Below are 23,091 nucleotides of genomic sequence, written 5' to 3' on the forward strand. Positions count from 1 at the left end.
AGAATTACTCAAACCCAGGAGGTGGAGGCTGCGGTGAGCCAAGTTTGCACCACTGCACTGCAGCCTGGATGACAGAGCGAGACCCCATCTCGAAAAAAAAAAGAGAGAGAAAAAAATTGCATTTTTAGGACTGCTACCTTTATAAGCTAATGGTGTTCTTCTTCATTTATTAATTTTTAAATTCCCTTTTCTATGCATATTTGAAACATTCCTTCCTCTCTTTCCTCTCATGCCCTTAGCTCACAGTTTCTCTACCTTGGCATTTTTGATATCTGGCATTGGATCACTCTCTGGGGTGGGGCTGTCCTGGGCACCTTGGGGTGCTGAGCAGTATCCCTGGCCTCTATTCATTCCATGCTGCAGGAGGATGCCCTAGCCAGGATTACAGGTGTGAGCCACTGTGCTTGGCCATATTTTTTTGTGTGTGTGTGACAGAATCTCGCACTGTCACCCTGGCTGTAGTGCAGTGGTGCGATCTCGCCTCACTGCAATCTCCGCCTCCTGGGTTCAAGCAATTCTCCTGCCTCAGCCTCCTGAGTAGCTGGGACTACAGGCATGCGCCACCATGCCCAGCTAATTTTTTTGTATTTTTTAGTAGAGAGGGGGATTCACCATATTGACCAGATTGGTCTCGATCTCCTGACCTCGTGATCTGCCCGCCTCAGCCTCCCAAAGTGCTGGGATTATAGACGTGAACCACTGCGCCCAGCCCCACTTGGCCATCTCTTTAATCTTTTGAGACAGGGTCCTACTCGGTCACCCAGGCTGAAGTGTAGGGGCACAATCATGGCTCACTGCAGCCTCATCCTCTTGGGTTCAGGCGATCCTTCTGCCTCAGCCTCCCAAGTAGCTGGGACCACAGGTGTGAGCCATAGTGTCTGGCTTTCTTCCAAAGCAGAACTTGAATCTAGGCTCTGTCTCAGCTCAGCCTCTTGGGGAAAGCCCGCTTCACTGTGTGTATGTGATATGTGTGTGTGTGTGTGGTGTGTGTGTGTGTGTGTGTGGTATGGTGTGTATGTGTGTTTGGTATGTGTGGTGTGATGTGTGTATGCGTGGTGTGTGTGGTGTGTGTGGTATGTTTTGTGTGTTGTGTGTGGGGTGTGTGTGGTATGTGTTGTGTGTGTGGTGTGTAGTGTTTGTTTTGGTGTATGTGGTGTGTGTGTGGTGTGTGGTGTGTGTGGTGTGTAGTGTATGTGGTGTGTGTGTGGTATATGTGGTGTGTGTCTATGGTGTGTTTGTGGTATGTGTGGTCTGTGGCATAGGTGTGTGTGGTGTGTGTGTGTGGTGTGTGTGATGTGTGTGGTGTGTGGTGTGTATGGTTGGTGTGTGCTATAGTGTGTGTGCATGTATGGTGTAGTGTGTGGTGTATGTGGTGTGTGTGTATGGTGTGTTTGTGGTGTGTGTGGTGTATGTGGTGTGTGTGTGGTGTGTGGTGTGTGTGTGGTGCATGTGGTGTGTGTCTATGGTGTGTTTGTGGTGTGTGTGGTCTGTGGCATGGGTGTGTGTGGTGTGTGTGATGTGTGGTGTGTGTGGTGTGTGTGGTTGGTGTATGCTATAGTGTGTGTGTGTATGGTGTAGTATGTGGTGTGTGTGTGGTGTATGTGGTGTGTGTGTGGTGTATATGGTGTGTTTGTGGTGTGTGTGTGGTGTATGTGGTGTGTGTGTGGTGTATGTAGGGTGTGTGTATCATGTGTTTGTGGTGTGTGTGTGGTGTATGTGGTGTGTGTGTGGTGTATGTGGTGTGTGTCTATGGTGTGTTTGTGGTGTGTGTGGTCTGGCATGGGTGTGTGTGGTGTGTGTGGCGTGTGTGATGTGTGGTATGTGTGGTGTGTGGTGTGTGTGGTTGGTCTATGCTGTAGTGTGTGTGCATGTATGGTGTAGTGTGTGGTGTGTGTGGTGTATGTGGGGTGTGTGTATGGTGTGTTTGTGGTGCGTGTGTGGTGTATGTGGTGTGTGTGTGGTATATGTGGTATGTGTGGTTGGTGTGTTTGTGTTGCATGTGTGGTGTATGTGGTGTGTGTGTGGTGTATGTGGGGGGTGTGTATGGTGTGTTTGTGGTGTGTGTGGTCTGTGGCATGGGTGTGTGGTGTGTGTGATGTGTGTGGTGTGTGTGGTTGGTGTGTGCTGTAGTGTGTGTGATGTAGTGTGTGTATGGTGTGTAGTGTATGTGGTGTGTGTGGTGTATGTGGGGTGTGTGTATGGTGTGTGTGTGGTGTGTGTGATGTGTGATGTATGTGGTGTGTGGTGTGTGTGGTTGGTGTGTGCTATAGTATGTGTGCGTGTGTGGTGTGTGTGTGGTGTGTTTGTGGTGTGTGTGGTCTGTGGTATGGGTGTGTGGTGTGTGTGTGTGATATGTGTGATGTGTGGTGTGTGTGGTGTGTGGTGTGTGTAGTTGGTATGTACTGTAGTGTGTGTGTGTGTGGTGTAGTGTGTGTGTGTGTGTATGTGTCTGTGTGTGTGTGTTTTCAGCCACAGAGACCTGAGCCCCCTTTTCTGCTTCTTTCTCCAGGGTTGAAGCTGCCCTCGAGGACCTGGTCTCCACCAGTTGAGTCTGAAGGTTTTCAGAAGCAGAACCAGAGTGAAGAGGAGGATTTGGCCGGCGAGTGTTGCTCCTGTCCAAAGACAGACTCTCAGATCCAGAAGGAGCTGGAGGAGTCCTCGTTTAGGAAGACGTTTGAGGATTACCTGCACAATGTGGTTTTCATCCCCAGGTCAGGACTGGGCATGGCGCTGGGCTCCCTTAGCAGGTGTCAGTTGGCTTGGTGTTGGTGGACGGTCCCTTAAGTAAGGGACCCAGAGGCGGCAGAAGGGTGGATGGAGTCTGAATGGAGCCCTTTCCCGGGTGGAAGAGATCTTGCTATTTCCAGGAGAATTTTATTAGGAAGAGCAATAATCACACACAAGGGGAAAAATGGACAAAACTCAGCATTTGCCTTTCTTACCTCTCCTAAGCTGGTCTGAGTTCTCCATTAGATGGTTAAGGCTTTTTTTTTTTTTTTTTTTTTTGCCAGAGTCTCACTCTGTCACCCAGGCTGGAGTGCAGTGGTACAAGAAAGAAAAGAGGAAGGAGGGAAAGAAGAGGGAGAAAAAAGAAGGAAAGAGAAAAAGGAGAGAAGGAAAGAGGAAGAAAGAAAGGAAGGAAAGAGGAAGGAAGGAGAGAAGGAGACAAAGAAGAAAGAGATAGAAAGAAAGAGGGAGAGAGGGAGAGAAAGAAGGAAAGAAATAAAGGAGGGAAGAAAAGAGAAGGAAGGAAGGAAAGAAAGAAGAAAGAAAGAGAGAGAAAGAGAGAAAGAAGGAAGAATGGCAGACTTGGAGAAGTGTTGAGTCAGTTGTGGTGTCTGCACATAGTCACATTTGCCATCCCAGGGCCACCTCAGCAGGCTGTCTCTGGGGAGAATCTTCTCTGCTTTCTTCCCCTTCCCTTGCTGGATCCGGGCACCTGCTGGGGAAAATGTAGCTCCCTCCCTCCAGCAAGTGATGGAAACCAGTGGGCCCCGGGTCAAAGCCAGGCTGCCCTTACTTGGACGCAATGTGCCTCTGAGTGTCAGAGCCCAGTGGTCTGTCTCACGAAGTTCCCTCTGTCCTCAAAGCAGTTGGTTTTATTTCCACAGAAGAACCTCTCCAGGCCCTGGTGCGGAGAACTCTAGGTATGGCTCACCCATGTGACCCCTTATGTCTGCTCGGTGCAGGGCTGGCAGCGTGCCAGGCAGACGCCTTGAAGATTCCAGGGGTTTCTGTGGCTTTTTGCATGTGGCGGGCTGCTGGGCTGGAGAGCAGATGCTTCACAAATTCAGATATCCAGTGCCTTCGCTCTGAAATGAAATCTGGGCATGAATGTGGTGGAGGGGGAATCTTCACTAACACACTCTTGCTGAAGCCTAGAATCACGGGAGGACTTCCTGGGCACCCCCTCTCTGCCCTCTGTTTGCAGCCACCCTTTGCTCACTAAACATCTCTTTGCACCTCCTGAGTGTGTCTACAGAACTGGGTCAGGGTCCCCAGGGTCGGAGCTCCCCGCAGCTGGATGCCCTGACCCAGCAGCTCCTACTCCATGGTGGGCAGTTGATCTGGAAACAAAACATTTTCCTGGAAGGGCGACACGGTATGAACACAAGAACCCCATGTCGCTCACTGAATTCCACGGAGGAGAGTCAGGGACGTTTCCTTTCAACTTGCATCCTAAGAGAAAAAAGAAGTGCGGTCCTGGGAGAAAGAGAAAGGCAAGGAGATGAGATTTTGGGAGGAACAGGAGGTGAGACTAGAAAGTCAGTTTGGGACCACTTTGAGAGATTTATTTTTTGTATTTTTTATTTTTTTTGAGACGGAGTTTTGTTCTTGTCGCCCGGGCTGGAGTGCAATGGCACCATCTCGGCTTACCGCAACCTCCACCTCCCGAGTTCAAGTGATTCTCCTGCCTCAGCCTCCCGAGTAGCTGAGATTACAGGCGTGCGCCACCATGCCCGGACAAATTTTGTATTTTTAGTCGCGACGGGTTTTCACCATGTTGGTCAGGCTGGTCTCCAACTCCCAACCTCAGGTGATCCGCCTGCCTCGGCCTCCCAAAGTGCTGGAATTATGGGCATGGGCCACGGTGCCCGGCCAAGGAATTTTCTTCTTTTAGCAGAGTGTTTGTTTGTTTGTTTATTTTCTGGGCACTTGTGTGGCCTGATCTGACCTCTAGTGGCCATTTGCAATACTATCTGTAGCCAAGAAGCGTCTAAAAATGTGTGGGCTTGGTCCAAAGCGGATCTCAAGCTCAGTCCTGCTATTAATAATATTTGGGACCAAGGCTGGACGTGGTGGCTAATGCCTGTAATCCCATCACTTTGGGAGGCCAGGGCGGGGCGATTACTTGAGGCCAGGAGTTTGAGACGAGCCTGACCAAGATGGCGAAACCCCATTTCTACAAAAAATAAAAATTAGCCGAGCCTCGTGGTGCATGCCTGTAGTCCCAGCTACTTGGAAGGCTGAGGCAGGAGAATCGCTTGAACCCTGGAGGCGGAGGTTGCAGTGAGCCCAGATCTCGCCACTGCACTCCAGCGTGGGTGACAGCGCAACACTCTGTCTAAAAAAAAAATAAGAATAAATAATATTTGGGGTCAGATTATTCTAGGGCGTGGAAACTTTCCTGGGCACGATCCAACAACACGGGACAGAATCCCTGGCTTCCACTCATCTGATGCCAGTAGTGTGTCTGCCTCCCAAAGTTGTAATAACCAAAAGTATCTTCAGACATTGCTAAATATCCCCCTGAGGGATGGGGGCAGAAGGACCCTTGGTTGGGCCCACCAGTTTAGTGTGGGATTGTTGGATTGTCAAATGCTGCCTAGAATAGGCACGGTGGCTCACGTCCGTCATCCTAGCACTTTAGGAGGCCGAGGCAGGTGGATCACCAAAGGTCAGGAGTTCAAAACCAGCCTGGCCAATGTGACGAAACCCCGTCTCTACTAAAACTACAAAAATTAGCCGGGCATGGTGATGCGTGCCTGTAATCCCAGCTACTTGGGAGGCTGAGGCAGGAGAATCGCTGGAAGGTGGAGGTTGCAGTGAGCTGAGATCGAGCCACTGCACTCCAGCCTGGGCGATGGAGCAAAACTCTCTCTCTAACAACAACAACAAAAAATTCTGCCTATGTAAGAAGTAGAACGCTCAGTTGATGCGTCGTCTTTTGCCCCTTCGTAGTCTTTTTGGTTATAATCTTTTCGATATGTAAACTCATTTGGCCTATGCGATGCGCCCATTTTGCATCTCTGGTTGTTCAGATACCAATTTCTCGTAGTTATTCATGAAGCACCAGTGTCTTGGTTATTTTCACAAGACCCATCTGTGCCTATGTAGAAACTGTCTGAATCTTGCTAATCAGGACAATCTCTGGCTTGGTAAGTGGTGGGGCTGTTTTTTTTCCATCTTAGAATGTTCTTGGTCTTTTAATACAAGAAGACCACAAATAAAATCTTAACGAATGCCCCCGAAGTAGATTTGTTTTCTGACCACACGTTTTTCTGACAACATTGCAATAAAAACTAAACGTTAATTTCAAAAGTTTGATTAGAAAACTTAACTTCTTGGTGGTTAAAAGTTAATCACAGCCGGGCGCAGTGGCTCACGCCTGTAATCCCAGCACTCTGGGAGGCGGAGGCGGGTGGATCACGAGGTCAGGAGTTCAAGACCAGACTGGCCAACATGGTGAAACCCTGTCTCTACTTAAAAAAAAAAAAAAATTTAGCTGCGCATAGTGGCTCGTTCCTGTAATCCCAGCTACTTGGGAATCTGAGGTAGGAGAATTGCTGGAACCAGGACCCGGGAGGCAAAGGTTGCAGTGAGCCGAGATCACACCACTGCACTCCAGCCTGGGCTACAGAGCGAGACTCCATCTCAGAAAAAAAAAAAAAATGTTAATCACTTATGTATCTATTGGCCAAAGCAGAAATGGAAACTTCCATTGAAGTCCTTTTGGAAAATAATGAAAATGTGAATATCATGTACCTTAACTTTTAGCGTATTGCCAAAGCTTGGCTTTGATGTTAATTAGCATATTTAAATGGATTGGTAAATTAAGAAATAAACTTTAAACTATAGAAATATAAATGTATTAGGAAGGGAAAAGCGATAAGAGCCAAGCCTATGGCAAACATAAAGTGAAAACACAGACAAAATAGCCTTCTATTTCAGATGACATGAAACTAGCATCTGAAGAACATTTTAATGTGTTAAGGTATTTGGACAACGGTGCACACTCAATTCGAAAGCCTCAGTAAGCCAGGAAAATGTAACTTGTCTAAATGGATTTAAAAAGAAGCAGAAAAATTAAGTGGTTATGAACCTTGGAAAAAGGTATGTGTCAAATTAATTTCCCCAAAAAGTCCCAGAGAGGTTTATAGACACATTAAATTCTGAAAAAGCAACAATTTCCTATAATATAAAAACTATCTTAGGGCATAGAAATATATAAAAAGTATCCCAGCTGGGTGTGGTGGCTCATGCCTGTAATCCCAGCACTTTGGGAAGCCGAGGCAGGCAGATCACGAGGTCAGGAGTTCAAGACCAGCCTGGCCAATATGATGAAATCCTGTCTCTACTAAAAATACAAAAATTAGCTGGGCATTGTGGCACACACCTGTAATCCCACTACTCAGGAGGCTGAGGCAGGAGAATCACTTGAACCCAGAGGTGCAGGTTGCATTGAGTCAAGATTGTGCCACTGCACTCCAGTCTGGGTGACAGAGCAAGACTCCATCTCAAAAAAAAAAAAAAATTATCCCATTTCATTTTATGAAATGAACAGAACACCCTTAAAAAACTTGACAAAGATACTGCACTCAATAAAAGCCACGGACCAAGCTAATATGTGATGTTAGGTTCAAACATCCCAAATAAAACACTGCACTGCAATATTGTTTACCTCCAAAATACAAGGATGGTTTAAGATCAGAAGATCTGGTAACATCATCTATGCCATCAAGAGGTGCAATAAGGTAGATCAAAGCTGTTTCAATAACATTAATTTAAAATTCCTAACTTAGAGAAAGGGGAGGAAAAAAAGAGTCCTCTCATAAAACTAGTAGGGGAGTATTTCTTCTACAGGGTAAATGTTACCTAGAGTAAACCAACAGCCAAGCTAACGTCATTCTTAAAATTATTCTCAGCTTAGTTAGGAACAGAACAAGGAAGCCCAAGCTCATCATTACTAATTAACATTTCTCTGGGCATCCAGCCAATGTAATAAGACAAGAAACAGAAATTAGAATTGTAAAGAATGGAATGTGGGAAATAAAGTCATTGCTATTTGCAGAGCGTCTAGCTCAAGGGTAGGCAAACTATGGCCATGGGCCAGCTGCCTGTTTTTGTAAATGAACTCTTATTGGAATGTAACCCCACCCACTTGTTTACACAGCATCTAGGGCTGCTTTAAGCTACAATGACAGAGTAGTTGTGACAGAGGTCATTTGACTTGCAAAACCCAAAATATTTATTATCTAGCCACTTACGGGAAAATTTTGCTGACCCCCTCTTCTAGTGTGGTTGGAAACCCAAGAAAGTCAATTATGAAACTTTTAAAATGAGTTAGAGTTTGGGAAAGTAGATCCAGTAGAAATAAGCAAAAAAACAGTTTGATATCCAAGCAATAATTAGAAGATAAAATAGGGGGAAAGATCCCTTTCAAAATTGCTGTAAAACCTTAGCACACCTCCTAACAACCCCATCTAGAAGGACTTGTAAAGGAACAAATTTTAAAAATGTTACTGATATATTAAATTGTACAGATAAACATAAAAGCCTGCTTGGAATCATTTAAAGAAAGCTTAATGGCAAATGGAAAGCAGTAAGTTGTATAGCACGATACATAAAAGGTTAATATCCTTAACCAATAAACAACACAGAAGTGAGGAAAACACGAAAAATTCATGGGAAAATAGACAAAGGACAAAGAAGGACAATTCTTTGGAGAAACACAGAGAATCAATAAAGGAAAAATGAAGTCATGCTCAGCAACATAAAGATCCACAAATAAAGTAGTTGAGTGATCACATATTTTTAATCTCTTGGGTTAAAAATCTAGACAAACAAAGCAAACATAGGAAAAAAAAAAACCTGTTAAGCCTTAAGGTTGCTGAGATTGTTCTGGATTGAAATTTCATGGCCTGCTGGTTGAACCACAAGTCAATGTAGGGTTTCTGGATAACTATTTAGCCAGAAGCTTAAAGAGTTTCCTATCTCATTGAACCTAGTGATATTTTCCTCTACGTATCTACTTTGGGGAAAGTAATTAGACAGTCAGACAATGATCAAAGGACTATTTATAACAGCACACATACACAAAAATGAGGGCCAGGCTCAGTGGCTCATGCCTGTAATCCCAGCACTTTGGGAGCCGAGGTGGATCACCTGAGGTCAGGAGTTCAAGACCAACCTGGCCAACATGGTAAAACCCCATCTCTACTGAAGCTATAAAACAATTAGCCTGGCATGGTGGTGGACGGCTGTAATTCCAGCTACTTAGGAGGCTGAGGCAGGAGAATCACTTGAACCCAGGAGGCAGAGGTTGCAGTGAGCCAAGATCATGCCTGGGTGACAAAGAGTGAAACTACATCTCAAAAAAATAAATAAGGAGGATGGTTAATTGAGTGATGACTGATGTAGTAAGTGGAATATTTCACAGTCATTCATTGTTTTCCAAGTTTTCTGCAGAAAGCACAGGTGTTGGGGGAAAACACTGCTATTAAAAAGGAAAAAATCCCGAAATTCTCTCCTAGTTAAAATGTTAGGTTGTAAGGAAAATATTTAATAAATGCTTACAACACAGCAAGTAAACCAAGTTTACTTATAAAACAGGCTTGATCTTCGTCATGTTCACACACAATATTTACAGAAAAAAAATTGTCCAAGGAAGCAGTGGGCTGTGAATTTGAGTAATTTACATTTTTTCTTTTCTTTTCTTTTCTTTTCTTTTTTTTTTTTTGAGATAGAGTCTCAGTCTGTCAACCCAGGCTGAAGTGCAGTGGTACGATCTCAGCTCACTGCAACCTCTGCCTCCAGGGTTCAACTGATTCTCTTGCCTCAGCCTCCCAAGTAGCTGGGATTACAGCTGTGCACCACCACGCTCAGCTAATTTTTGTATTTTTAGTAGAAACAGGGTTTCCCCATGTTGGTCGGGCCGGTCTCGAACTCCTGATCTCAGGTGATCTGCCCGCCTCAGCCTCCCAAAGTACTGGGATTACAGGCATGAGCCACCTGGCCCAGCCTACATTTTCTTCTTTATCCTTTTTCCTTTGTGTTTTAAAATTTGTTAGCTATCAACATTTGTTGTTTAATACATGTCTTTACAGGATGGGGAGAAGTGCGCCAGTTGCATAGATGTTTCTTGGAGTTACCCTTCCTGACCTGAGTGATGTGATTCCTTTCATAAGAATTGCAGCTTAATCACTCAAATTATGCAGGTGCCCTAAGCAGTCATAAAAAGGAGCAGATGCATTTTTCCTGTTTAAACTGATGATGTCGATCAGCAGCTTGGGCCATTGAGCAGATGCCATTTGGCAGGGCTTCCTGAAAAGCTAGACTCTTACTTGCTTTTGGTGTTATTTTTGTCACTGTCCCTGGCTGGCCTATGTATCTGCAAAATGAAAAACCGGAAATCGAGCATGCCCAGGGGGAATATGGGTGTGTGTCTACTATTGACGGCCTTGGAAACACTCATCCCTCACAAGGTGGGCCTGCTCTAATCCTTTCAAGAGGGTATCTTGAAAGCTGCTCTGGGTGATAATTCCTGGCAGTCTGCATTTTAATCCATGTTCCCTACCACTGCACCCTCCTGCACTCGTTCTTAATCAAGCCTTGTATTCTCCAGTGTCATGATAGACTGGATAAAGAAAATGTGGCACATATACACCATGGAATACTATGCAGCCATAAAAAAGGATGAGTTCATGTCCTTTGCAGGGACACGGATGAAGCTGGAAACCATCATTCTCAGCAAACTGACACAAGAACAGAAAACCAAACACCGCATGTTCTCACTCATAAGTGGGTGTTGAACAATGAGAACACATGGACACAGGGAGGGGAACATCACACACCAGGGCCTGTCGGTGGGGTGGAAGAGCTAGGGGAGGGATAGCAGGGGTTGGGAGGACTGCAGAGGGATACCATTAGGAGAATTACCTAACGTAGGTGACCAGGATGGATGCAACAAACCACCATGGCATGTGTATATCTATGTAACAATCCTGCACGATCTGCACAGGTACCCCAGAACTTAAAAGTATAATAAAATAAAACGATGGTGATGGTGTGATCACACATATTGTCGTTCTAGGCCGACTCGAAAACGCAGGTCCCTTGACGACATTGGGAACATGACGGAGGCCGAGCCCACGGTGGCAGCTCTCCCCAACACTTCCTCGACCATGGAGTCCATGAGTCCGGAGGAGCCCAAGCCCTTCGAGAAGGTGGTGAACAGAGAGTCGCTGGTCATCTCTGGCTTGCGACACTTCACGGGCTATCGCATCGAGCTGCAGGCTTGCAACCAAGACACCCCCGAGGAACGGTGCAGCGTGGCAGCCTATGTCAGCGCCAGGACCATGCCTGAAGGTAGGGCTGCTGCCCTGGGGTCTGAGTGTTATGGAGTGGGAGATCTAAGCTGACTGAGGACAGATTATTGGCCTTTTTTTTGGGGGGAGACAGAGGCTTGCTCTGTTGCCCAGGCTAGAGTGCAGTGGTGCCATCTCGGCTCACTGCAACCTCTCTGCCTCCTGGTTCAAGCGATTCTCCTGCTTCAGCCTCCCGAGTAGCTGGGACTACAGGTGTGCGCCACCATGCCCAGCTGATTTTTGTATTTTTAGTAGAGATGAGGTTTCACCATATTGCCCAGGCTGCTCTGGAACTCCTGAGCTCAAGTGATCTGCCCACCTTGGCCTCCAAAGTGCAGGTATTACAGGCATGAGCCACTACACCTGGCCTTTTTTTTTTTTTTTTTTTTTTTTTTTTTTGAGATGAAGTCTCACTCTGTTGCCCAGGCTGGAGTGCAATGGCGCGGTCTTGGTTCACTGCAACCTCCACCTCCCTGGTTCAAGCAATTCTCCTGCCTCAGCCTCTCAAGTAGCTGAGACTACAGGTGTGTGCCACCAAGCCTGGCTAATTTTTGTATTTTCAGTAGAGATAGGGTTTCACCATGTTGTCCAGGCTGGTCTCCAACTCCTGGGCTCAAGTGATCTGCCCACCTCGGCCTCCCAAAGTGCTGGGATTACAGAAGTGAGCCACCACGCCAGGTCATATTCTTAAATTACAAGAGTCATAGATAACCATCATGTAAACTTTAGAGAATACACAAAAGCAATAAGAAAACTGTAGTAAAATTAAGAAGTTTAATACGTATCGGTAGTGTACTAGCCAGGGTTCAAGAGAGAAACAGCCAGCAGGGTGAGTGTGTGTACACATGCAGTTGATCCTCAGTATCCACCGGTTCTGCATCTGTGGGTTCAACCAGCCTCAAATTGAACATTTAAAAAACAAACAAAAACAACACAGCAATAAAAGATTGAAAATTTTTAAAAATGCAACAATAGGCTGGGCGAGGTGGCTCACACCTGTAATCCTAGCACTTTGGGAGGCAGACGTGGTCAGATCACAAGGTCAGGAGTTCAAGACCAGCCTGGCCAATGTGGTGAAACTCTGTCTCTAATAAAATTACAAAAATTAGCCAGCGTGGTGGTGGGCACCCATAGTCCCAGCTACTCAGGAGGCTGAGGCAGGAGAATCGCTTGAACCCAGGAGGTGGAGGTTGCAGTGAGCTGAGATGGCACCACTGAACTCCAGCCTGGGCAACAGAGCAAGACTCCATCTCAAAAACAAACAAACAAATAAAATGCAACAATAAAACAATAATACACATTTTACAACCAACCTCAGATTGAAAATAAAAATTTTTTTTTTAAATGAAAAAAATACAGTGTAACAACTATTTACTTAGCGTTTGCATTGTATTTGGTATTATAAGTAATCTACAGATGATTTAAAGTATATGGGAAGGGCCAGGGATGATGGCTTACACCTATAATCCCAGCACTTTGAGAGGCTGAAGTAAGTGGATCACCTAAGGTCAGGAGTTCAAGACCAGCCTGGCCAACATGGTGAAACCCCGTCTCTACTAAAAAAAAAAAAAAAAAAAAAAAATAGCCAGACATGGTGGCACACACCTGTAGTCCCAGCTATGGGGGGGCTGAGGTAGGAGAATCGCTTGAACCCAGGTAGAGGTTTCAGGGAGCTGAGATCCCACTACTGCACTCCAGCCTGGGTGATGGAGTGAGACTCCATCTCAAAAACAAACAAAGAAAAACCAGTAAGGACTGCAATTCAGTTAACAGTAGTATTCTAGCTTTAAAGGAAACTTCAACATTTAATAATGTACAAGACTTAAGTGAGGTGTTACCATTGGCAGAAGCTGGGTGAAGCCTCCATGGGAACTCTCTGTGCTATTTTTGCCACTTCTTGTGAGTCTGCAGTGACTTTAGCATAAAAGTTATATGCAGAAAGTAACCCATTTAATCTTCCTAACAATCCCGTGGGATGAGTTTCAGATGTCCATTCTCCAACAAGGAAAATGGGACATGGGAAAATGACACCACCATCCCAAGATTGCTCCACGGGTAGGTGACAGAAGTGGGATCTGATCCAAGAGTTACACCCCTGCCTCTCACTTCCTCTCCTTACAGCCAAGGCTGATGACATTGTCAGCCCTGTGACCCATGAAATCCTTGAGAACAACATCGTCCACTTGATGTGGCAGGAGCCAAAGGAGCCCAATGGTCTGATCGTGCTGTATGAAGTGAGTTATCGGCGATACGGCGATGAGGTAAGGCCCCTTCATACTTGGGCACGCCCCTTCTGAGTTGCCCTTGGTACGTCCTTCCTGTGCTTAAATTCTGATTCCAGTGCTCCTATCATCAGATACCGTGTTATTAGCACTTAAAGCCTTGATACATGCCTTCCCAGGGAGCTGGGTCAGAGATGCCAACCTATGAGCTTGTTCCTTTCCTTAGTTTCTCACATTGCTTTTCAGCTGTGTCATCTGGATGGCGTCTGCTGTGACAGGAGACTCATTTCACTTTAGGAGTTATTTGAGTCTTAAAATCTTGTAAGTGGCTGGGCACAGTGCCTTACACCTGTAATCCCAGCACTTTGGGAGGCCAAAGCAGGCAGATCACTTGAGTCCAGGAGTTTGAGACCAGCCTGGCCACCATGGTGAAACCCCATCTCTACTGAACATACAAAAAATAGCCGGGCATGGTAGCAGGCACCTGTAGTCCCAGCTACTCAGGAGGCTGAGGTGGAAGAATCACTTGATCCTGGGAGGCGGAGGTTGCAGTGAGCCGAGACTGCGCCACTGCACTCCAGCCTGGTGACAGAGCGAGACTCAGTCTCAGAAACAGCAGCAGCAGCACCAACAACAAAACCTTCTAAGTTGCTTTTCATTAGATCCTTCCATTCAGCCAGACACCGTGCAGGCTGCTGGGTGAATGCAGAGATGCACAAAACACAGTCCAAGACAAAGAACCCAAAAGAACCCAACCGTTGCTAAACTATTCCCAGGGCTCACTGTATCTCCCAAACACATCCAGTACGTTACACACAGCATCTCATTGATCACATTTTACTACCTCTAGGACATTTTGAGAGGCCCCTTTATTTTTTTTATTTTATTTTTTTGAGACGGAGTTTCGCTCTTGTTACCCAGGCTGGAGTGCAATGGCACAATCTCGGCTCACTGCAACCTCCGCCTCCTGGGTTCAGGCAATTCTCCTGCCTCACCCTCCTGAGTAGCTGGGATTACAGGCACACGCCACCATGCCCAGCTAATTTTTTGTAGTTTTAGTAGAGACGGGGTTTCACCATGTTGACCAGGATGGTCTCGATCTCTTGACCTCGTGATCCACCCGCCTTGGCCTCCCAAAGTGCTGGGATTACAGGCATGAGCCACCGCGCCCGGCCAGGCCCCTTTATTTTTATGAACAGCTAGGCAGAAAAAAAGGTGCTGTTAATTCTAATTTTATTTTTATTTTTTCCTAGAATATAGACTCTGAGCATTGTTAATTCTCATTGTAAGATGGCATTGCTTGTAAGATGCATTCCAATTTCAGAAATGCCAAATGCCAAAATGCAAAAATAATATACCTCTCAGGACTGAGGAAGTACAGTATGTCCTCAAATTATCCCAGTGAGCCGGGTACTGAGGCTTCCAGAGTTAAAGTTGCTGCACAAGGACTCATAGAATCAGGATCCAAATGCAAGACTGATATTCCAATCTGGAAATTGCCAATTTTTCTTTTACCATAAAGGTCTGGATAGTAAACATGTTTGACTCTGTGGCCAGATGATTTCTGTTACAACTACTCAGTTCCACCATTGACCTGAGAAAGCAGCCAGGGATGATATGTAAATGAGTGGGTCTGGTCGTGTGCCAATAAAACTTTATTTACAAAAACAAGTGGTGGGCCAGGTTTAGCTAGTGGGCCAGAGTTTGTCAACAACTAACAGAGGTTACAGCAAAACGTCTGATTTCCTGGAACTCTGATCAGAGAGTCCTCCTATGACCAGTTGGACCTCCCTCTACTTACCCCTCCTGGGACCATATCTACTCTTGGCACCCAAAGATTTTGGCTTTGACAATAATTTAGAATTGAGATCCGTACACCATGCCTTGTGGGCCAAATCTGGCTTGCAGAGCATTGTAAAGACTGTGCAACAGGGCTGGACGGGGTGGCTCACACCTTTAAGGTCAAGGTGGGGAGATCACCTGAGGTCAGGAGTTCAAGACCAGCCCGGCCCAACGTGGCAAAACTCCATCTCTACTAAAAATACAAAAATTAGCTGGGCGTAGTGACGGGCACCTGTAATCCCAGCTACTCGGGACGCTGAGGCAAGGAGAATTGCCTGAACCCAGGAGGCAGAAGTTGCAGTGGGCCAAGATTGTGCCACTACACTCCAGCCTGGGAGACAGAGCAAGGCTCCATCTCAAAAAAAAAAAAAAAAAAAAAGTATGCAACAGAGACTTTCTTCTTATTTTCTTCTGCCTTTTGTTGTGGCCCTTCATAGAAAAAGTAAGCTTTCGAAAATAGAAAGAGTCCAGCTGGGTGTGGTGGCTCACGCCTGTAATCCCAGCACTTTGGGAGATTGAGGCAGGCAGATCACAAGGTCAAGAGATTGAGACCATCCTGGCCAACATGGTGAAACCCATCTCTACTAAAAATGCCAAAAATTAGCTGGCCGTGGTGGTGCTCACCTGTAGTCCCAGCTGCTCGGGAGGCTAAGCCAGGAGAATCACTTGAACTCAGGAGGTAGAGGTTGCAGTGAGCTGAGATCTGGCCACTGCACTCCAGCCTGGCGATAGAGTGAGACTCCATCTCAAAAAAATAGAAAGGGTCCTTACTGAAATTGTCATTCTGGGCCTATTTTGAGTCCCTGTTTACTAAATGAATGGCTTGATTTGCCTTTTTTTTTAACATTTGTTTTTAAAATAAAATTCCTTATCATACAGAGCTCAGCTAGTTTTTAATTGGCACAAACGTGCCCATACATGTAATCCATATTCATGAGTTACTTTCTTCTTCCTCTTGATGTCTCTGTCTGCAATAGCCTTTGGGATTATGATTTATACTTGCTGCATAGGACTTAATCTCATGATTGGGCTATCATTTATTTTTGGAGATTTTGGTTGCCTAGTTTTTACCATTTTAGGCAATACTAATTTTATCTGGAAAGCAGTTTAGCTTTTTGGATTGACAGCTTTAGTTATTGTTTCAGTCAGTTTTTGCTGCGTAACAAACTGCCCCCCAAAAGTACTGGTTTTCTAAAAAGGACATTTATTCTTTCTCTCAATTCTGCAGGTTCACTGGGTGATTCCTTTCCCCTGAGCCAGTTTGGCTGGAGCTGGATGGCCTCATTCACATGGCCAGGGCTCAGCTGGGGGCACTTGGAGCTTTTTCCCTGGGCATTCTCTTACTGCCCAGCGAGCTAGCCCAGGCAAGGAAGGACACGCCCCATGTACAGACACTTCTCAGGGCTCTGTTTACATCCCATTTGCTAGTGCCCCTTTGGCAAAGTGAGGCCTTGCCTAAGTCCAGAATGAGGAAGGACAATATGTCCTCTGAGCATTTCAGTGAGCTGGATACTGAGGCTTCCAGAGTCTCATAGACACAGAAAGGCAGATTCCCTGAGGGCCATAATTGCAAAGTTTATTAATGTATTGTCCCATATGTATTAATCCTATAGGTCCTAAGGAAATTGTTCAAGTTTGGGGCAGGGAACAAAACTCTATGCACATTCATCAGTAGCAAAAAATGCAAACCACTGGATGTCCATTCACTGGAGAATGGACACATGGAAGACAGTGCATCCATAAAATTGGTGGATGAAGAGCCATTTAAAACAATGTTTGGGGCTGGGCACGGTGGCTCACGCCTGTAATCCCAGCACTTTGGGAGGCTGAGGCAGGCAGATCAGGCGTGTGCCTATAATCCCAGCTACTTGGGAGGCTGAGGCAGGAGAATCATTAGAACCTGGGAAGTGGAGGTTGCAGTGAGCCTAGATCACACCATTGCACTCCAGTCTGGGCAACAGAGTGAGACTCCATCTCAATAAATAAATAAATATTTTTTTTAAAAAAATATGCCCAATGGTTTTCAGTACATTCTCTAAATGTTTTCTTGTGCCACATCACCACAGCCAATTTCAGAACGTTTGTGTCACCCAAAATGTCACCCCAAAATCCAAAAATGCACCCTAACCCCCGTACCTGTCACTCCTTCCTGCCAAGCTTCCCTGTCCTTTCTCCCCTGAGAACCATTAATCTACTTTGTTTCTCTTTGGGGACTCTGTCTCTATTGCCTGTTTTGGACAGTGCAAGTGGAATCAAACACCGGGTGGCCCTTTGTGTCTAACTTTCACTGAGCATCATGTTTTTTTTTTTTTTTTAAATTTATTTATTATACTTTAAGTTCTGGGGTGCATGTGCAGAACGAGCAGGTTTGTTACATAGGTATACACATGCCATGGTGGTTCGCTGCATCCATCCCCCCGTCATCTACATTAGGTATTTCTCCTGATGGTGTCCCTCCCCAATCCCCCCATCCCCTGCTATCCCTCCTGTAGTTCCCCCAACCCCCGACAGGCCCTGATGTGTGATGTTCCCCTCCCTGTGTCCATATGTTCTCATTGTTCAACTCCCACTTATAAGTGAAAACATGCGGTGTTTGATTTTCTGTTCTGGTGTTGGTTTGCTCAGAATGACAGTTTCCAGCTTCATCCATGTCCGTGCAAAGGACATGAACTCATCCTTTTTTACAGCTGCATAGTGTTCCATGGTGTATATGTAACACATTTCCTTTGTCCAGTCTATCACTGATGGGCATTTGGGTTGGTTCCAAGTCTTCGCTACTGTGAACAGTGAGCATGTTTTCAAGGTTTATCCACGTGGTAACCTGTGTCAGAGCCTAATTCCTTTTTTTTTTTTTTTTTTTTTCTGGAGACGGAGTCTCACTCTGTTGCCCAGGCTAGAGTGCAATGATGCAATCTCAGCTCACTGCAACCTTCACCTCCCGGGTTCAAGCGATTCTCCCTGCCTCAGCCTCCCAAGTAGCTGGGATTACAGGCACCTACCACCATGCCCAGCTAAGTTTTTGTATTTTTAGTAGAGACACGGTTTCATCATGTTGGCCAGGCTGATCTCAAACTCCTGACCTCAGGTGATCCACCCGCCTCGGCCTCCCAAAGTGCTGGGATTACAGGGGTGAGCCATCGTGCCCAGCTGGGAAATGTATCTTCTAATGCCAATCATTCACCCCAGATACCTCGAGGAGTGAAAAACAAGAGAGATGCATGTGGGAAGGATCTAGAACCTCTGTCAAGCTCAGAATCACCTTTAAGGTCGGGAGTTTGAGACCAGCCTGTCCAACATGGAGAAACCCTGTCTCTTCTAAAAATACAAAATTATCCAGGCGTGGTGGTGCATGCCTGTAGTCCCAGCTACTTGGGAGACTGAGGTAGGAGAATCTCTTAAACCCAGGAGGCGGAGGTTGCAGTGAGCTGAGATGGTGCCACTACACTCCTGCCTGGGCAACAAGAGCGAAACTCTGTGTCAAAGAAAAAAAAAAAAGACGCATTTCCCCTTTGTCCTGGATAGCAGCTACCTTGGGTTTCTATATTTGCTTATTTGTCCCTCTCTACTCAGTGACTCATTCCACTTGGAAGAAACTTTGGACTGCAGTTCCCTGCCCCCGCCCCCGCCCCTGCCACCAGACCGATTTGTTTTCTTGCTGTTATTGTCACATGACAAGCACAGGGGTACTGGCTTTTTTTTTTTTTTAACATGTCTTTCTCTTCTCCACTCTCCACCCGCCTGCGCCGCCACCCGCCCTCCCCGAACCAAATATTCCAGCCCGGTTCTCTGCGTGCACTATTAGCTTGGAACTGTTTCGAAAACTTTTCAGAGTTTTGGCTCGCCGCTTGCAGGTTTCATGGTCTTATTCCCCAGAGAGTGTCTTCTCGTAAGTTCCGGGTGTATCTCTAGTTACGTGCTCATCACCGGTGTCTTCCACACTTTGCACATCTCCTCTTCTTTCCACCAGATATTTGGGTGGATCTCAACTGTTTTCATAATGAATTTTTTAAAAAATCGAAGGGCAGCACCATGGCAAAGAAAAAGCTTTTTTATTTGTCTGTAGACATGAAGCCCATGTGTGCATTTGGTCCTGATGTGCAGAGGCCGGGAGTTGCAGGGAAAGGCTGGAAATCTCGCTTGGGCCATGCAGATCCTTCATTTCCACCCTTTTCTCATTTTGCTGGAGACCTGCAAAAATATTCTGCAGGGGTCTGAAGAAGATGTTTCCGCGCCAGACAGGTCTGAGTTCAAGAGCTGGCCCTGCTGCTTTGCAGCTGTGAGATCTCAGACAAACCGTGTAATCTCCTAAACCGGGGCTCAGTCAGCAAGCTGCATCCCGTAGGCTACATGTGGCCTGCTGCCCGATTTCTAATGATTCATGAGCTAGGAGTCACTTTTGCATTTTATTTATTTTTACTTTTACTTTTATTTTTTTGAGACAGAGTTGCGCTCTTGTTGCCCGTGCTGGAGTACAATGGTGCAATATCGGCTCACCACAATCTCCGCCTCCCAGGTTTAAGCGATTCTCCTGCCTCAGCCTCCCGAGTAGCTAGGATTACAGGCATGTGCCACCATGCCCAGCTAATATTTGTATCTTTAGTAGAGACGGGGTTTCTCCATGTTGGTCAGGCTGGTCTTGAACTCCTGACCTCAGGTGTTCCGCCTGCCTTGGCCTCCCAAAGTGCTGGGATTATAGGTGTGAGCCACTGCGCTTGGCCCTGCTGCCTGATTTCTAATGATTCATGAGCTAGGAGTCACTTTTGCATTGTATTTATTTATTTTTGAGACAGAATCTTGCTCTGTTGCCCAGGTTGAAGTGCAATGGCACAATCTCGGCTCACTGCAACTTCTGCCTCCTGGGTTCAAGTAATTCCCCTGTCTCAGCCTCCCGAGTAGCTGGGATTACAGGCATTCGCCACCATGCCCAGCTAATTTTTGTATTTTGGGTAGAGATGGAGTTTCACCATGTTGGCCAGGCTGGTCTCGAACTCCTGACCTCAGGTAATCCGCTGACCTCAGCCTCCCAGAGTGCTGGGATTACAGGCGTGAGCTACCGTGCACCACCCACTTTTCTATTTTAAAATGGTTGGGAGTGGGGAGCAATCAAAGGAAGGAGAAGGAGAGATGTGAATCACAGGGTGCAAAGTTTCAGACAGGAGGAATACATTCTAGGGATCCACTGCTCTGTAGAGGAATGGGGACTGTGGCTGATAACACATATTTCAAAGTTGCTAGAATAGATTTTAAATGTTCTCACAACAAAGAAATGATAAGTACGTGAGGGGATGAGGATTTAATTAGCTTGTTTTAATCACTCCACAATTTATACTGCATCATAACTTTACACTGTACCCCATACATGTATACAACTATTATTCTTATTTTCGTTTATTCATTTATTTTAGAGACAGGGTCTAGCCCTGTCTCCCAAGCTGGAGTGCAGTGGAGCGATCATAGCTCACTGCATCCTTGACGTCCTAGGCTCAAGTGATTTTCCTGCCTCAGCCTCCTGAGTAGCTGAGACTACAGGTGTGAACCACTGCGCCCAGCTAATTGTTCTATTTTCTGTGGAAATGGGGTCTCACTATGTTACCCAGGCTGGTCTCTTAACTCCTGGGCTCCAGCGATCCTCCCATCACAGCCTCCCAAAGGGCTGGTGCCTGATCTATAATACTATTGTCAATTAAAAATAAATGATTTTTAGAAATATGATGTTATAGAAAATAATATTAGTAGAAAACAGACCATAGGTCCTGGCACGGTGGCGCACACCTGTGATCCCAGCACTTTGGGAGGCCGAGGTGGGGCGGATCACTTGAGATCAGGAGTTGGAGACCATCCTGGCCAGCATGGTAATACCCTGACTCTACTAAAAATATAGAACTTAGCTGAGTGTGGTGGTGGGTGCCTGTAATCTCAGCTGCTCAGGAGGCTGAGGCAGGAGAATCGCTTGAACCCAGGAAGCAGAGGTTGCAGTGAGCCGAGATTGTGCCACTGCACCCCAGCCTGGGTGACAGAGTGAAACTCCAAAAGAGAGAGGGAGGGAGAGAGAGAGAGAGAGAAAGGAAGGAAGGAAGAAAGGAAGAAGGGAAGGAAGGGAGGGAAGGAAGGGAGATACTAGAAATAGATAATAGAAATTGATAATAGAAGAATAATATTCCAGAGATGAAAATTATATGAAGTTCAACTTCTCAGTGTCAACAAGTTTTGTTAACATACAACCAAACCCTTTTGTTTACGGATGTTATGAAATTGTCCGTGAAATATAACAGCCAAATTGCATCTGGCCTAAGAAGCTGCGAATAGTTACTATCTGTCCTTGACGGCAGAAGGTGGCCAGTCTCCATCCTAAGTCTCAGTGTCTTCACCCCTAGCGTGAGGCTAATGTCATGTTACCCGAGCCACGGGCTGCAGGAATTAGATGAAGGCTGGTGTGGTGGCTCATGCCTGTAATCCCAGGACTTTGGGAGGCTGAGGCAGAAGGATTGCTTGAGGAGTTCAAGACCAGCCTGGGCAGCGTGACAAAAACTCTGTTTCTACAAAAAATACAAAAATGAGCTGGGGGTGATGGGTGCCTGTAGTCCCAGCTACTCAGGAGACTGAGGTGGGAGGATTGCTTGAGCCCAGGAGTCAGCAGAGGTTGCAGTGAGCTGAGATCATGCTATGATACCACACCAGCCTGGGTAATAGAGTGAGACTCCAAAATAATAAATGAATACATAAATTAATTTAATTTTAAAGAAGTTTTTTGAGATGGAGTCTCAGTCTCTTCCTCCAGGCTGGAGTGCAGTGGCTCAATATTGGCTCACTGCAACGTCTACCTCCTGGGTTCAAGCAATTCTCCTGCCTCAGCTTCCAAAGTAGCTCCTGGAATGGCAGGCATGCGCCACTACACCAGGCTAATTTTTTATTGTTTTAGTAGAGACGGGGTTTCACCATGTTGGTCAGGCTGGTCTTGAACTCCTGACCTCAAGTGATTCACCCGCCTCGGCCTCCCAAAGTGCTTGGATTACAGGCCTGAGCCACTGAGCCAGTCGAATTTAATTAAAAATTTTAAAAAGGATTAGATGAAACCGTCAGGGTCTGATACTTGGCTTCCGGCTTAGGAAGTCTGGCTCTTACCAATAACGACAACCCCTGCATCTATATCCTCATCCATAGCACTATGGTTATAAAATTCCCAAAGCCAATTGTGTGTCTTCGTCTGTGCTTTGCTGCCTCGGCGTCATCTCTGAGTGGGATCCTGGCTGTGAGCTCCCCGCTAGGGGTGGACACTCACAGATGTGCAAAGCTCAGCCACCCTCCTCCTCCTCCCTTCCTTCCAGGAGCTGCATCTCTGCGTCTCCCGCAAGCACTTCACTCTGGAACGGGGCTGCAGGCTGCGCGGGCTGTCACCGGGGAACTACAGCGTGCGAGTCCGGGCCACTTCCCTAGCGGGCAACGGCTCCTGGACGGAACCCACCTATTTCTACGTGTCAGACTACTGTAAGTCTCCGTGGCAGCCTCGGGGGGCTGGGGCCGCGCTTAGCACCGAGCATGGTGGGACACTGCAGAGGATGACATGGAGAGGCCACAGGTGCTGGCCCTGGCCTTGACCCTCGGGTCCATCAGCTGCCACTGTGTGACTGGGGCTAGGTGCTTGCCCTCTCTGATCCCGCATTTTTTTTGTTTGTTTGTTTGAGATGAAGGATCGCTCTGCAGTACAGCAATCTTGGCTCACTGTAGCCTCCACCTCCCAGGTTCAAGTGATTCTCCCACCTCAGCCTCCCAGTAACTGGGACTACAGGAGCCTGCCACCACGCCTAGCTAATTTTTGTATTTTTAGTAGAGACAGCATTCCACCATGTCGGTCAGGCTGGTCTCCAACTCCTGGACTCAAGTGATCCACCCACCTCGGCCTCCCAAAGTGCTGTACCAAAAAATACAAAAATTAGCCGGGC

At 46.4% G+C, this 23,091-nt stretch overlaps 1 protein-coding gene across 4 annotated transcripts in view; it reads left to right on the forward strand.

Moving 5' to 3' along the window:
- Positions 1 to 23,091, forward strand: part of INSR (insulin receptor) — a 155,990-nt gene that overhangs the window by 115,758 nt on the left and 17,141 nt on the right. For 2 of the 4 annotated variants that reach the window (XM_064381999.1, XM_064382001.1), the window contains exons 10-14: positions 2,510 to 2,711; positions 3,612 to 3,647; positions 10,814 to 11,088; positions 13,209 to 13,348; positions 22,477 to 22,636. In XM_064381999.1, the coding sequence (XP_064238069.1) occupies positions 2,510 to 2,711; positions 3,612 to 3,647; positions 10,814 to 11,088; positions 13,209 to 13,348; positions 22,477 to 22,636 (813 nt within the window). The remainder of the gene's footprint in view (positions 1 to 2,509; positions 2,712 to 3,611; positions 3,648 to 10,813; positions 11,089 to 13,208; positions 13,349 to 22,476; positions 22,637 to 23,091) is intronic. The other 2 variants (XM_064382000.1, XM_064382002.1) reach the window with 1 other exon arrangement.

This window comes from Aotus nancymaae, unplaced genomic scaffold, assembly GCF_030222135.1.
Source record: "Aotus nancymaae isolate 86718 unplaced genomic scaffold, 86718_ANA_hifiasm-v0.15.2.pri h1tg000028l, whole genome shotgun sequence".
In the NCBI taxonomy this organism is placed as follows: Eukaryota; Metazoa; Chordata; class Mammalia; order Primates; family Aotidae; genus Aotus; species Aotus nancymaae.